Source organism: Myotis daubentonii, chromosome 9, assembly GCF_963259705.1.
Source record: "Myotis daubentonii chromosome 9, mMyoDau2.1, whole genome shotgun sequence".
In the NCBI taxonomy this organism is placed as follows: domain Eukaryota; kingdom Metazoa; phylum Chordata; class Mammalia; order Chiroptera; family Vespertilionidae; genus Myotis; species Myotis daubentonii.
In genome coordinates this window covers 13611540-13625552 of record NC_081848.1, presented here as the reverse complement: position 1 = coordinate 13625552, position 14013 = coordinate 13611540, and the positions used below count along the sequence as shown (strand labels likewise).

Here is a 14013-nt window from a genome sequence, read left to right as displayed (position 1 = left end):
TACAGTTTATATTAGGGGAAATGTGGCGAAGGCACCTAGAGATATAGTTGAAAAATGTTTTATGTTCTGTATAGAGTATATGCTAATTTTAAAGTGAAAGTGGTTCTCTGTGGTTTAGTTTCTTCATTTATTAAATGGAAATGAGAATGGTCCCCTCTTCCTAGGAGTGTAAAACAGTCAAATTGATAGAATTGCACATAGTAATTATTCATTAAACTTCAGTTGTGATGATGATATGATGTGATGATGGATTGACCCTTGAAGGCCAAGCTTACATTTTAATCATGTTTCCTTTTTCTCCTTTTTTAAAAAATGTAAGCGTTTTATCATAGAACTTACAAATATGATTTAAGTATGCTTCAGTACAATAAAATCTAACTACTACCTTCTACTTCCCGCTACTGCTGTTCTGGTTTTTCAGTTTATGGGAAAGACAGATGGAGACTATTATACTCTGGATGACATGTTTGTCTCCAAAGCAGCTGAAAAAGAACATTTTGGTGAAGAAGCAGAAAACCAGAGGAAAAAAGCTATTGCTGAACACCGGAGTCTTGCTGCACAAATGGAAAGGTGTCTGTATTGTTTTGACAGCTCTCAGTTTCCCAAGCACCTTATTGTTGCAATAGGTATTAAGGTAAGAAATATACAATTTATTGTTCTAAGGAAATGATTTAGTGGTATATGTAGATTTGCCTCTTTCTTCATACTCTTATAAGATTCCGAAGGAATCTGTCTTCTCTTAGTCTGTGTTTCAGATAGTTTTCTTTTCTAGGGTCCCATGACCCATGATTTTTAAAATCTTTTTTACAGTGAGTATAAATATTTAAGTGACATGAAGCTTGCATTTTGCATGATTCTGCTCTTTAGAGAGGCAGCATTGGGTAGTGGTTAAGGCCCTAGACCAGCCATGGGCCAACTATGGCCTGTTTGAAATGAATAAAACTATTGAAAAAAAAGACCGCACCCTTTTATGTAATGATGTTTACTTTGAATTTATATTAGTTCACACAAACACTCCATCCATGCTTTTGTTCCGGCCCTCCGGTCCAGTTTAAGAACCCATTGTGGCCCTCGAGTCAAAAAGTTTGCCCACCCCTGCCCTAGACTGTGGAGCCAGACTATGTGAATTCAAATTCTGGCTCTGCCATTATCCTGTGTCTGACCTTATTTTTATGATTGACACTTGATTCTCCATATTAAAATCCACCTCAGAGATCATCTAAAGTAGCTGCTTCTTTCCTTACTTTCTCATAGAACCTATTTATTTCTTCATAGAATATCTCATCATTTGAAGAAGTTTACTGTATTTTGTTTTACTTGTTTATTGAATATCTTCCCCAAGAGTCTGTGGGTTCCATGAGGATATAGATAATTTATTCATCATTGTATGCCAACCATGTCTGTTTACAGTCACTTATTTCAATAAATTTAATAGTCACTTATTTAATAGTTACTAATAAGAGTTGCTTATTTTAATAAATATTTGGTGGTTTAATTCTTTTATTAAGTAAATCATTATCATGTACCTGATATATGGATGCCAGACCCCAATTATTCACTGGGGAAAATTGAGACTCAGATATATTATGGAGCTTGTTTTTCTAGTGAAATAGGAAAGAAAATAAAGTAATAATTTCCCTGGTTTAAGAAAGTGTTGTCATGTAGCAGATTGAGAAAAGGGTATAAAATTATGGGAAGTATTTTTTGAGAAGGTAGTCTTAGAAGGCTTCTCTGAGGAGATATTTTGTGAAGATATGAAAGATGAGAAGGCACAAGCAAAATGAATATACGTAAGAGTGAATACTGCTTCAGGAAGGGGCATCAGTGAGTGAAAGCTTTGCGGAAAAAATGAATTTCATGTTCACAAAACAGAAAGACTACTGTAGCTGGAGTGGGGTGAGTGAGAGAAGGCGATGGGAGAGGAAGTTGAATGGATGAATGCTAGTTTTAGGAAATCCTAGTTTTGGGAACATACATATACATTTTTCTTAATTTAATTAATTTGTTTGTTTTATAACACACACACACACACACACACACACACACACACACACACACACACACTCCTATGTATCCAATGGGTTTTCCATTCCAACTCTAGTCTTTAATATCTTTAGATCGTTAAGACAGTCAATGTATCCTTCTTTTTCTTCTCCTTTCTTTCCCTCCATACTTTATGGGAAAGGTAAATGTAGAAATTCCATTCAAACTTTAGTCAATTAAAAATATCCACTTTAACCAGTTACTGGTATTAATTTTTCTAAGTTCTTTTCCAGACTTTTACCTAAGCATTTACATTTTTTAATTATGACATTGTGTATAAATTTTTCATTCTTCTTTAGTCTTCTTATCCCTACCTTAAAAAAATGTAAGCATAAATTAAACATAAAGTACCATGTAAGTCCTTCCTGCAATATTTTAGGGGAAGTTTGGGTTATTTTCAGTGACTTCATTTTCCCACCGCATGAAGATGGGCTGAGCCCAGGGAGGCACAGTGTGCAGACCTTAATAGTTACTTTGCTGTTAAGCAGAAATGCTAAATAGTATTTCAGAGCAATTCAGTAATTCTCACTCAGCTTGAATGTCTAATATTTAAAGTTAATGTCTTATATCCAAGTATATTAATGAAACTATCTTGGTACTCTTAGAGTCAGACAGTTAGATAACGATCTGTTTATCAGCTGTCCCTGCCTTCTCTTTCCTTTTTGTAAAATAAAAGTCCTCTAGCCACCTTTCTGTCTTAACACTTTGCTTTACTTTTTAAAAAATCGACTTTATTTTTTTTATTTTACTTTATTTTTTTTGCAGTTTTAGAGTGAAAATTTGCAATTTTCAGAGAAAAACTGAAAAGATAGAACAGAGTTCCATATAATTTATACCCAGTTTTCTCTGTTAATACAACTTATGTCAGTATAGTAAATTTATTATAATTAAAGAATCACTACTGATACTGTTTTTAATTGTGAATATGGTCCTTTCTCAGCAAAGTTTTAAAAATTTGCATTATTTTATTTAATAAACAAAACAATAAAATTGTCTGCCATACAAAATATTTCTAGCTAAAGCCTAACAAAAAATAACAGAAAATATGATCAAGCAACTATGCAGAATATTATTGATGCTCTTCATGAATATCTTTTGCTCACTATTACACATACTGATTGACCTTTTATTTTTATTATTGTTTTTATCCTCACCTGAGGATCTGTTTATTGATTTTAGAGAGAGGGAGAGATAAAGAGAGATAGACAGACAGACATCAATGTGAGAGAGAAACATTGATCAATTGCCTCCTGTACTAGGAATCAAACTCACAACCTAGGTATGTGCCCTGATCAGGAATTGAACTTGCAACCTTTCTGGTGTATGGGGAGCAATGCTCCAACCAACTGAGCCACTTGGCCGGGGCCTATTAACCCTTTCTAAAAAAAGATAACTTACAGTGGAAAAGTAGCTCCAGCTTGTAGTTAATACATGTATGTAAATAAATAGAACTTAGCCAGAGAAGTACAGCCACTCAGAGGCTATTTCCTTTCTCTCTTAGTTGGGTGAATTCTCTTTTCTCAGCCAATGAGAGAAAGGTCTGAATTAATAAGTGTTAGTTGGACATTTCTGCTATTACCAGGCAGTGCATTTTTTTTTTTTATTCTTACAAAATTATACCAAGGTCTTTGAAAGCATATACCTTTTTCAGATCAAGGATAAAGTGTCTTTCATTCTGCCCTTGGGTAAGCTTAATCTTTGATGTGTAAAAGTTAAAACTGAGACTTATGCTGTTAATTTCCAGCTAACTAAAAGCTATCTTCCCATTTGTCTCAGTGATCCCACTTCTAGGAATATATCCTAAGAAACCCAAAACACCCATCAGAAAGAATATATGCACCCTCTGTTCATAGCAGCACAATTTATAATAGCTAATATCTGGAAATAGCCCAAGTGCCCATCAATAGATGTGTGGATAAAAAAGCTGTGATACATTTATACCGTGGAATACTATGCAGCAGTAAAAAAAGAGACAGCATGGAGGGACCTGGAGAGTATTAGCTAAGTGAAATAAGCCAGTCAGAGAAAGACAAGTATCACATGATCTCACTTATATAAGGAATCTAATGAACAAAATAAACTGATGAACAAAATAGATCCCAAGACATAGAAGCATAGGACATACTGCAGAATCTCAGAGGGAAGGTGGGGGAGTATGGGTGGGTGGGCACTGATCAACCAAAGAACTTGTATGCATATATGCATAACTCATGGACACAGACGTAGGGGGTGAAGGCCTGGGGTGGGGAGGCGGGAACGGGCTAGAAGGGGTCAGTGGAGGAAAAAAGCGGACATGTAATACTTACAACAATAAAGATGTAGTTTTAAAAACAAAAGCTATCTTCATGGCTTTTAAAATATTTTAAAAATATTAAATGTTTTTAAAAACATTAAAATATATTGCTTATAGGCATGTATACATTATTAAATGTTAGCCGTATTCCCTAGTAAGGGTCCACCTGTTGCAACTGAGAATAGATAGCAATAACATTTCGTGTTTGCAATTTCCCCCATAGGTGTATTTATGTTTACCCAACTTGCGCTCTCTTACCGAGGGTCACTGCCTGATAGTCCCTCTGCAGCACCATAGAGCCGCTACCTTATTGGATGAAGACATCTGGGAGGAAATTCAGGTCAGCATGATCATGTTCATTATCATTGTAAAGCTTATGAACAATTTTTACAAACTATTCTGATAAATCTCAACAAGTTTTATACCTTCATCCAATGATTTTTAACTTTCTGAACTTGTATACATTTATATAGTTGTGCATATCTGTGGATCATGGTATTTTCACCATGATCCCTTATGTACTACATACTTTGGAAGCTTTTTACTTTCTTAAAATTTATTGATTGATTTCAGAGAGAGAGAGGAAGGGAGAGACAGAGAGAAAGAGAGAAACATCGATTTGTTGTTCCATTTATTGATGCATTCATTAGTTGATTCTTGTATGAGCCCTGACCTGGGATCCAATCTGCAACCTGGTGTATTAGGATGGCACTCTAATCAACTGTGCTACCCAGCCAGGGCCATATTTTGAAAGTTAAAAAAATAATAAATTTTTTTAAAATTGAGATACATTGACATATAACATATTAGTTTCAGGTGTTCAACTGAAAGCTTTTGTCTACTAAATGAACTGTGACAAAGTAATTATTATTTTTACTTTAAAAAAGTCAGTGTAAGATTTTATTAAAAATATATTTTATTGATTTTTTACAGAGAGGAAGGGAGAGGGATAGAGAGTTAGAAACATCGATGAGAGAGAAACATCTATCAGCTGCCTCCTGCACACCCCCTATTGGGGATGTGCCCGCAACCAAGGTACACGCCCTTGACCGGAATCGAACGGGGGACCCTTCAGTCCGCAGGCCAATGCTCTATCCACTGAGCCAAACCAGTTAGGGCCAGTGTAAGATTTTTAATCTGTGCATTTGTGAAACATGAGATACTCATGCTTACGGCAGTAAGCTAATAAGTTACAGCCAAAAGGAAAGATATTTTTAGATAATGAAAAATAAATTTTGGAAGTTAGATGTTTATATTCAGCAGTTGTTTTATTTTTCTGTAATGGAACTGGCTGTCTCTGCTGTTGTGATTTTGTGGGGATTTGTTACCAGCTCTAATTTTTGCACTTTTCCCTTTATAACTTGGCTTATAGTTTGGATTCAGGGTCTTTGTGTATGTGTCAGGGAGCTTTAAGAAATTGAAAGCCATAATAGTATGGTTGAAATTGCTGCTGAATTATTTCAAGACCTCATAATCACCAAGAAAGAAAGAATGAAAACTCTTGTTTTTTAAATACCTGACCACTGAATAAGGGATACAGGGACTTCTACTTAGAAAAATGTGAAAATGGTTAGACTTCAAAAGAGACTATATACTAGTCTTTTCATGATGCCAGTAAAAATGCCAAAAGAGGAGCTATTTTAACTGCATTGAATGAAATTCAAGTCTCTTTCTCCCTGGAATATTTAAGTTTATGCTGGGAAAGTTAAAGGACAGACTGTTTTAATGCATCTATGGCCAAGCAAGGGTAAGAATGTGGACTAATATATTTGATGTGAAAATTTATTGTTTTTTTTCTAGTAGTGGATGTCAGTGCAATAAATAATTTCAAGTGAAAAGTGTGCAAATTCAGTTTTCAGAATTATTTTGGGACTTTTCTGAAATATTTCTAGAAAGTATATATACTTCCCAGCCTGTGTGGCTCAGGGGATTGAGCGTCGTCCCATGCACCAACAGGTTGCCGGTTCTATTCGTGGTCAGGGCGCATGCCCAGGTTATGGGCTCCATCCCCAGTGGGGCCTTATAGGAGGGAGCTCATGGATGTTTCTCTTTCATCGAAGTTTCTATCTCTCTCTCCATCTCCCTTCCTCTCTCTCTAAAATCAATAAAAAAAAAGAATGAAAAAAGTGGTACTCATATAAAACAAAAAATTTATATATCAAAACTGATTTTATTTAGAACAAAATACAGTGCCAGAAAGATTTTAGGTAATACAGGAATCAAGTCTGTGTGTTTTATATTTCTGTAAGAAATTAAGCTACTTTATGAAACACATTGAAGTAGATAAAGAAGGAATTTATTCAGTACAACATATACTGAATACATGAGTATAAGATAATCCCGCCAAAACCGGTTTGGCTCAGTGGATAGAGTGTCGGCCTGTGGACTGAAAGGTCCCAGGTTCGATTCCGGTCAAGGGCATGTACCTGGGTTGTGGGCACATCCCCAGTAGGGGATGTGCAGGAGGCAGCTGATCGATGTTTCTCTCTCATCGATGTTTCTAACTCTCTATCTCTCTCCCTTCCTCTCTGTAAAAAATCAATAAAATATATTAAAAAAAAAAAGATAATCCAAGTGTCGTGAGAAATGCAGAGACAAACGCATTCATTAATTCTGCCCAAACGTATGGCATATTCTAGTACAGGTTACATTATAGTTTAGCAGATTTTGTAAGCCATGTGAATTACAGAATATTGAGTGAGGGAAGAAAAACCAAATTGTTTCATATAAATAATGGCATTATAGCTCTTACTTCCAAATATGTATAAAAACTCAAATTACACCCTGTTGAATATTCTTTATGGCCATTCACCTCTTTTAGAGAATATATTTTAAAAAATGATTAGACCTAGCAAAATATATTGTTTGCAGCCCAGCCTGCGTGACTCAGTGGTTGAGCGTCAGCCTATGAACCAGGAGGTCAAGGTCTGATTCCCATGCCTGGGTTGTGGGCTCCATCCCCAGTGTGTGGTATGAGGAGGCAACTGATCAATGATTCTCTCTCATCATTGATGTTTCTATCTCTCTCCCCCTTTCCCTTCCTCTCTGAAATCAATAAAAATATAATATATATATATATATATATATATATAGTTTGCAAATACAGGAGCCATTTCTTTCAAGTGACTTTTCCCCCATCCTCTAGTAACATTTAAATTTAATCTTAGATTTTATATTTAATAAAAATGCAAAGATAAGTTTCAGCAAAACATATGGGAATAATTACAAATTTCGAATTAATAAAGTTCCAAATTTTAGTTTTATTAAATGCATAGTGAAATTCTGTCCCCTTTAAATTTATTTTTATCGGTTTGACAAATATGTTTGAACATATGTTATAGGTCCATTTTTTAAATATCCCAAATTGGCAGTTTGGTGGTAGACTCTCTGATTCTCATCTACAGTGGACTTCACTATTGAGTGATATAATGGGGTCATTTCATTGGGAAACCTCCAGTGTGGGTACCTTTATGTCTTTTTCTTGGGGCCAATCAGAATCTCTAGAAAGACCCTTTTAATCTCTTGCCCAGAGCATTTAAACCAGCTGGCCAGTGTTCTGGGAGCTGAGTCAGGGAAGAGGCTGGAGTACCAAAATGTTGAACATTTAAGAACATTAAGTAACACTTCCTATAATGCCCCTGTTTTCAGACTGTAGAATCTCAACTATTCCAGCTGCCTTCTACAAAGGATAATCCTACAGTATTCTGCTGGTGTGGAGGAGGACCTCTGGGGTTTTAAAGACTTCCACCTATGCCATCTGGGTTTTTTGTTTGTTTGTTTTTAATCCTCCCTGGAGGATATGTTTATTGATTATCTGAGAGAAAGAGGAAGGGAAAGAGTGAGAGAGAAACATCAATTGGTTGCGTCTCTTACAGGCCCTGACCAGGGATCAGACCCACAACCGAGGTATGCGTCCTGACTGGGATCCTTCAGAGAGATAGAGAAATCTGATGTTAAGGAGATAACATTAAATTTCCATATTCCTAGTAGAAAATACTTCACTTTTAAGGAACCCACAACCTTTTGGTGTATGGGACGCCACTCCAACCAACCCCTGGCCAGGGCATTGTCTGTTTTTCACCACGCCTTCCCTTCACTTCCACAATTACGTGGTGCTGCCGGTCCTGAGCCTTTTGAGGGTTCTGCAGCCTGGCCCTCTTCTTTACTGTCCCTGCTAAGCCCCGCCCCCTATGCCACCCAGGTGTGAACCCGCTTCTAGTGTTTAAGCCAGGTAATCCCTGGTGATCTGATCGTTAGTGTTTTCTCTCATTATTTGTTCTAGTAGTTTTGTGCTGTTTAAAAATTAATGTCATTTTTGAGGGGTCACTCTGTGAAGGGTATAGAGTTAAATGTGTATGTTCTGTTCTATCTCATAACATTTATCTTTGGATAACTTTCCTTTAGAACTTTAAGTTCTATTAGAAAACTTGAATAAATAATAGGATTAATATTATATGATAACTTTGATTTTTTCATTTTCTTTTCAAAATTGTTTACTCATACCTACTTGATTTTTTTGTGATGTGACTTGATACATATTAAGAATTATAATGCCCTGTAGTATTGTTTACTTAAATGTGTTATAAGGAATTTTAGTTCAGGTGTGTTACCTAAATGAGGAATAGCAATTAGGTGAGTAATCATAGCTTAGAATTGTGGAAAATAGTGATTACCCAAAGGGTGAAGTATTTTCCACTAGGAATATGGAAATTTTATGTTATCCCCATAACATGGGATCTCTATATCTCTCTGAAGCATAAAATAGTTTTGGTATCACAATGAACTAAAGAGCTTTCTTCACTGTTTAGTTTTCATATAACTATAAAAAATGAATATTATTTAAATATGTATAGTATATTCATTATATTGAACTCCGGGGGCGGAATCCTGCTTTAATGGAATTGGTAACCTCAAAGTACACCATTAAACTCATATTTTAAAATTAAAGTCTTTTATATTCATAGAGCAGAAATACTTAAAATAGTATGTGTCCTCCTTGAAGCTATTAGCTTGATGTTTATATATTTTATAATATTGTACTATTCTTTTATCACTACTCATTTAGTACTTTTGAGTTTTCATTTATAATTCATGACATCTTGATTCTAAATATGGCCCCACCTAAGCCCCAGAGAGGCTGGGAAATTTGGTTTTCTTGTGTGCCCAGGAAGAGGGAAGGTGGGGGGTAGGGGACGGGAATAGATTAACCAAAGAATGTATATGCATATATGCATAGCCCTTAGACAGACAGTAGTGTGGGGAAGGCCTGGAGAGGGGGTGGGAATGGGGTGGAGGGGGTCAGTGGGGGAAAGATGGGGGACATCTGTCATACTTTCAACAATAAAGATAAATTAAAAAAAGAGACTGTGTTCAACTTAATTATATTGCTGCAGTCAGAAATGAAAAGTGAATCCCATGCTTGTTGTTACTAAGTACCTTTCTAGTTCACCTCAAATTATAATTATTTGATCCTTCCCTCCCTCCGTCCCTCCCTCCCCCCCTCCCTTTTCTACTTGGTCTTACTTCATAAAATGAGTGGAAGATGGAAAAGTGGTGAGTGACAATAGTAGATGAGCAGTGGATGCCTGGCTGGGACCAGATTGTTCATCCCCTACCCACAGTAATAAGTAGCCTCTTGGCTTTTCGGGTATCAACAGAGGCTGAGTGGGGAACTTGAACTGCTAGGCAATGTCTCCGCAGCAACCTGATCAAATCTCCAGAGAATTATGCTAAGTGAAAAACATCAACTCCAAAAGATTGTGTGATTCAATTTATATAATTTTCCTGAAATGACAGAATTAAAGAAAGTAGAACAAAGTGGTTGTTGCCAGGGTTTAAGAAAGGAGATGGGGGTTGGAGTGAGTGTGACTAGAAAAGGGCAACAGGAGACATCCTCATAGTATTGGAGTCACTGTGTATCTTGACTGCAGCAATATTAGTATCTTGCTTGTCTGTGCTTTTGTAAAATGTTACCATGGGAGGAAGCTGGGTTAAGAGCACAAGGGATTGCTCTGTATTATTTCTACATGTGATCTATATCATAAGAAAATAACTTTAAGATATTTAAAAGTTATAAATCAAGCTGATAAATCTAAATAAAAAGTGTTTCATTCCCTACTTGGACAAATATACTTGCATAACACTCTACTAGGCCAAGTTTGAATTTGTAATTCTCAGACCACCGGAGGTCTGCGCATGATGCTGTGGGGAGAGTTGGCTTCTGGTCTTCAGCCTAGTGCTCCCCTTTCTTCTTCTAATCCCTGCCCCCTCCTATACTATGAGGGGTGTCCTGTGAACCCATGTTAAAGTCGTGTACTCCATGTCTAAGCTCCTCTACAAACAACTGTCCCTCAGGTCAAGGAGTGTGAAATGTGAATAAAATAAATAAGTAAATTTAAAAAATAGTGATTTTGTAATAATGATGAGCTATTTGGGAAAAGAAACTACTCTTTTCATCTTTAGTATATTTGATTTTCATATTCTTGGTAGGACTGGAAATAGGGGATTGCTTGAATACACAAGGTTACAAGTGAAGCGTCAGCAGACATGTAAGGGAACCAGCAAATGAAGATGCTGTGAGCATAGGGAAAAAATTAGAAGTGAATTCTGCTTGTCTTTTACTGAATTAAAGAATGCCTGCTTGCTCAGAGTACCTTTTTTGGCATATGGATGTTATTCTATATTTTACTGTAATTTCTGCATATTTTACCACCTGAATTTGATTTGATCTCTTTCGTTATTTTAGTTTATTGGAACCATTTCATTTATACATAAAACTATGCAGTGTGAATTTCAGTTTAAAAAAATGTTGCTTAAATATGTGAAATTATGTATTGGATGTAGAAAGTAAAGCAGCTACAAAGTAACATTACCGACTTCAGATACAGTTTACAATTTGTCTTTTATTTTAAAGGCATTCATTGTACTTTTAATTATTTTTGTATTTTGAATCTTCTGTAAGTGCTTTCTTTACCTTTCTTTATATTTCCCTTTCTTCAGATGTTTAGAAAATCATTGGTAAAGATGTTTGAAGATAAAGGGTTGGATTGCATCTTTTTAGAAACTAACATGAGCATGAAGAAACAATATCATATGGTTTATGAATGCATTCCTCTCCCAAAGGAAGTGGGTGATATGGCTCCCATCTATTTTAAGGTATTTATAGATAGTCTTTACATGTGTACTTGTATTTTGCTACAGTTCAGTTTTATGAATACAGTTATCTTTATTCTGTATTTTTTCTCCAATGTACTTAAATAAAATTTTATGTTATATAAAGACATAAAGTAAATCACAAAAAATTCTTTATAAATTTCTATGGAAAGAAATTTTGGCCTTGAAAAGCATGCTTTTTAATAAGTGTGCATATAATATCAAATGATAATTTATAGTTATTCCAATTTCTCATTTCTCAAATGAAAAATAGTTTTACCTTGAGTATTTCCAAGTCAAAATTATAGTCATAACTCTAGAAAACTTATCATTGAAATTCATGAGAGCCATAGACAGTTATATACAAACAGTACAAATAGCAATTGCTAAAGCAAGTTATTGCTGTAAGTTTTAGTATTTCATACCTCATTATGCTATTTATAAAGAGAAACTAATATCTTACTTTGACATACATTTTTGGATATATAGTAAATGATTACACTTCTTGGTTAAGTGTTATAATATTCAAGAAACTTACTAAATAGCATGTGTTTGATGCTGACCTGAATACAATATAATTTAATAGACTAATATAAATACATAAATATAGAACCATATATGAAATAGTAACATGCACAATAAAGAAAGGAGGTAATGTTTTGTGAGATACTGTTGGAAGACTTGCAAATGCAATGTTTAGACGGTATAGGATGGCAATGTAAATCCTATGTTAAAGAAAATCAGTTGAGAGATTATTATACTGTTCTTCAGTGGGTTTTGTTTGTTTGTTTGTTGTTTTGTACTTCCTCGGTATAGTCCTGATTGATTGTGACTATAGGCATTGAGGTATGGGCACACCATATGATCGTTAAAGATGTGTTTATTGGATTTGGCTTAAATTTTTGTTTTTGTTAATCCTCACCCAAGGATATTTTCCCATTGATTTTTAGGGAGAGTGGAAGATTGAGGGAAAGAGAGAAACATAGATGTGAGAGAAACACATCGATTGGTTGCCTCCTACATGAGCCCTGACCAGGGCCTGGGCTGGGGAAGAGCCTACAACCAAGGTATGTGCCCTTGACTGGAATTGAACTGGGACTCTTTGGTCCACAGGCTGACCACTGAGCCAAATTGGGTAGAGCAGATTTGGCTTAAATTTTATAAAAAATGTGCTACATTATAGTGCCAACACACGTAGCCCATGCCTTTTATTTTTATTTTTTGTATTTTTATTGATTTCAGAGGAAGAGAGAGGGAGAGAGAGGGAGAAACATCAATGATGAGAGAGAAACATTGAGCGCCTGCCTCCTGCATGCCCCCCACTGAGGATGGAGCCTGACAACCCGCTGAGCCAAACCAGCTAGGGCAACCCATGCCTTTTAAATAGGGAGCAGCAGTATATCTGATGTATTTAAATTGTGCTTATTTGAATGTTAATTTCATCATTAGAAGTTGCTTCATTAATTACAATCCTATAATAAAAGGCTAATATGCAAATTGTCCCCGGAGTTTGACCAGGGAGCGGGGCCAGCTAGCCAACCGCCTGTGGCTCTTCCCCCCGGCCGGCAGGCCTAGCCTGAATCACCCTGGTTGGGGCAGGCTGGCCAGACCCCACCTGTGCACAAATTCATGCACCGGGCCTCTAGTACTGTATAAAAAAGAGATTATTTTATACTCATCACCCTAGCCTTTCTTTCTATTAAACATTTCTTTACCATAAATTTTAGTCTATTGCTTAGATTAGAAAGTATTATATTGCCATTTCTATGTTTTTCCCCTCCCTGCACTTTTACTTCTTTGTTATATGGCCAGAAATAGTTTTAACTACTTGGTTGCTAGAAGGCATAGAAATTACTCTTTTCATATTTGAAAGAAGAGCAATAAAATGAAATGTATTTATTTGTAGTAGATGTCTATGAATGGAGGAAGGAACTTGTGACCTTTTATGTCCACAGTTTTGTGCAATAGTAAATTGGTTGGTTGTATTAAAGATGGTTTTTGTCATGTAAAGTTGAGCTGACCTTAACTTCAGTACTAAATATAGGACTTTTAAAAAAATCAAGAAGTTCCAATTTTAAGTAACACAAATTAAAGCCTGTCCACTCAAAATAATGACTTACCATGTATAATATGCCCTGAAATTCATTTACTGTATTTGAGTTTTTTAAACTGTGTTATTGTATTTGCATATATATTATTTTTCATTAACAAATGCCTGTTTCTTAGAAAGCCATAATGGAATCTGATGAGGAGTGGTCTATGAACAAGAAATTGATTGATCTGTCTTCCAAAGATATCAGAAAGTCTGTAAGTATATTTTTTTCTAATATAAAAAATTACCCTAGTGTTAAGGATCTTCATTAATTTCCACAGGTGTGGGAGCAAGAGGGGGAGGGAAAGGCACTGGCATGCTTCTGGGAAGGGAAGCACTCCCAGATCAACTTTTAGATGTAAGGTTCACATAAGTTGAGTAATTTTTTAATGGCCTTTCTCTTTTCTAGAAATAGAAATGGAACGAAATAAAG

The 14013-nt window shown here is 35.6% G+C and overlaps 1 protein-coding gene across 4 annotated transcripts in view; it reads left to right on the top strand.

Annotated features, from left to right (window-relative positions):
* CWF19L2 (CWF19 like cell cycle control factor 2) overlaps window positions 1–14013 on the top strand; it is an 86110-nt gene that overhangs the window by 59011 nt on the left and 13086 nt on the right. For 3 of the 4 annotated variants that reach the window (XM_059707962.1, XM_059707960.1, XM_059707964.1), the window contains 4 exons: window positions 422–634; window positions 4560–4676; window positions 11336–11491; window positions 13715–13795. In XM_059707962.1, coding sequence (XP_059563945.1) covers window positions 422–634; window positions 4560–4676; window positions 11336–11491; window positions 13715–13795 — 567 coding nt within the window. The remainder of the gene's footprint in view (window positions 1–421; window positions 635–4559; window positions 4677–11335; window positions 11492–13714; window positions 13796–14013) is intronic. The other variant, XM_059707963.1, reaches the window with a different exon arrangement.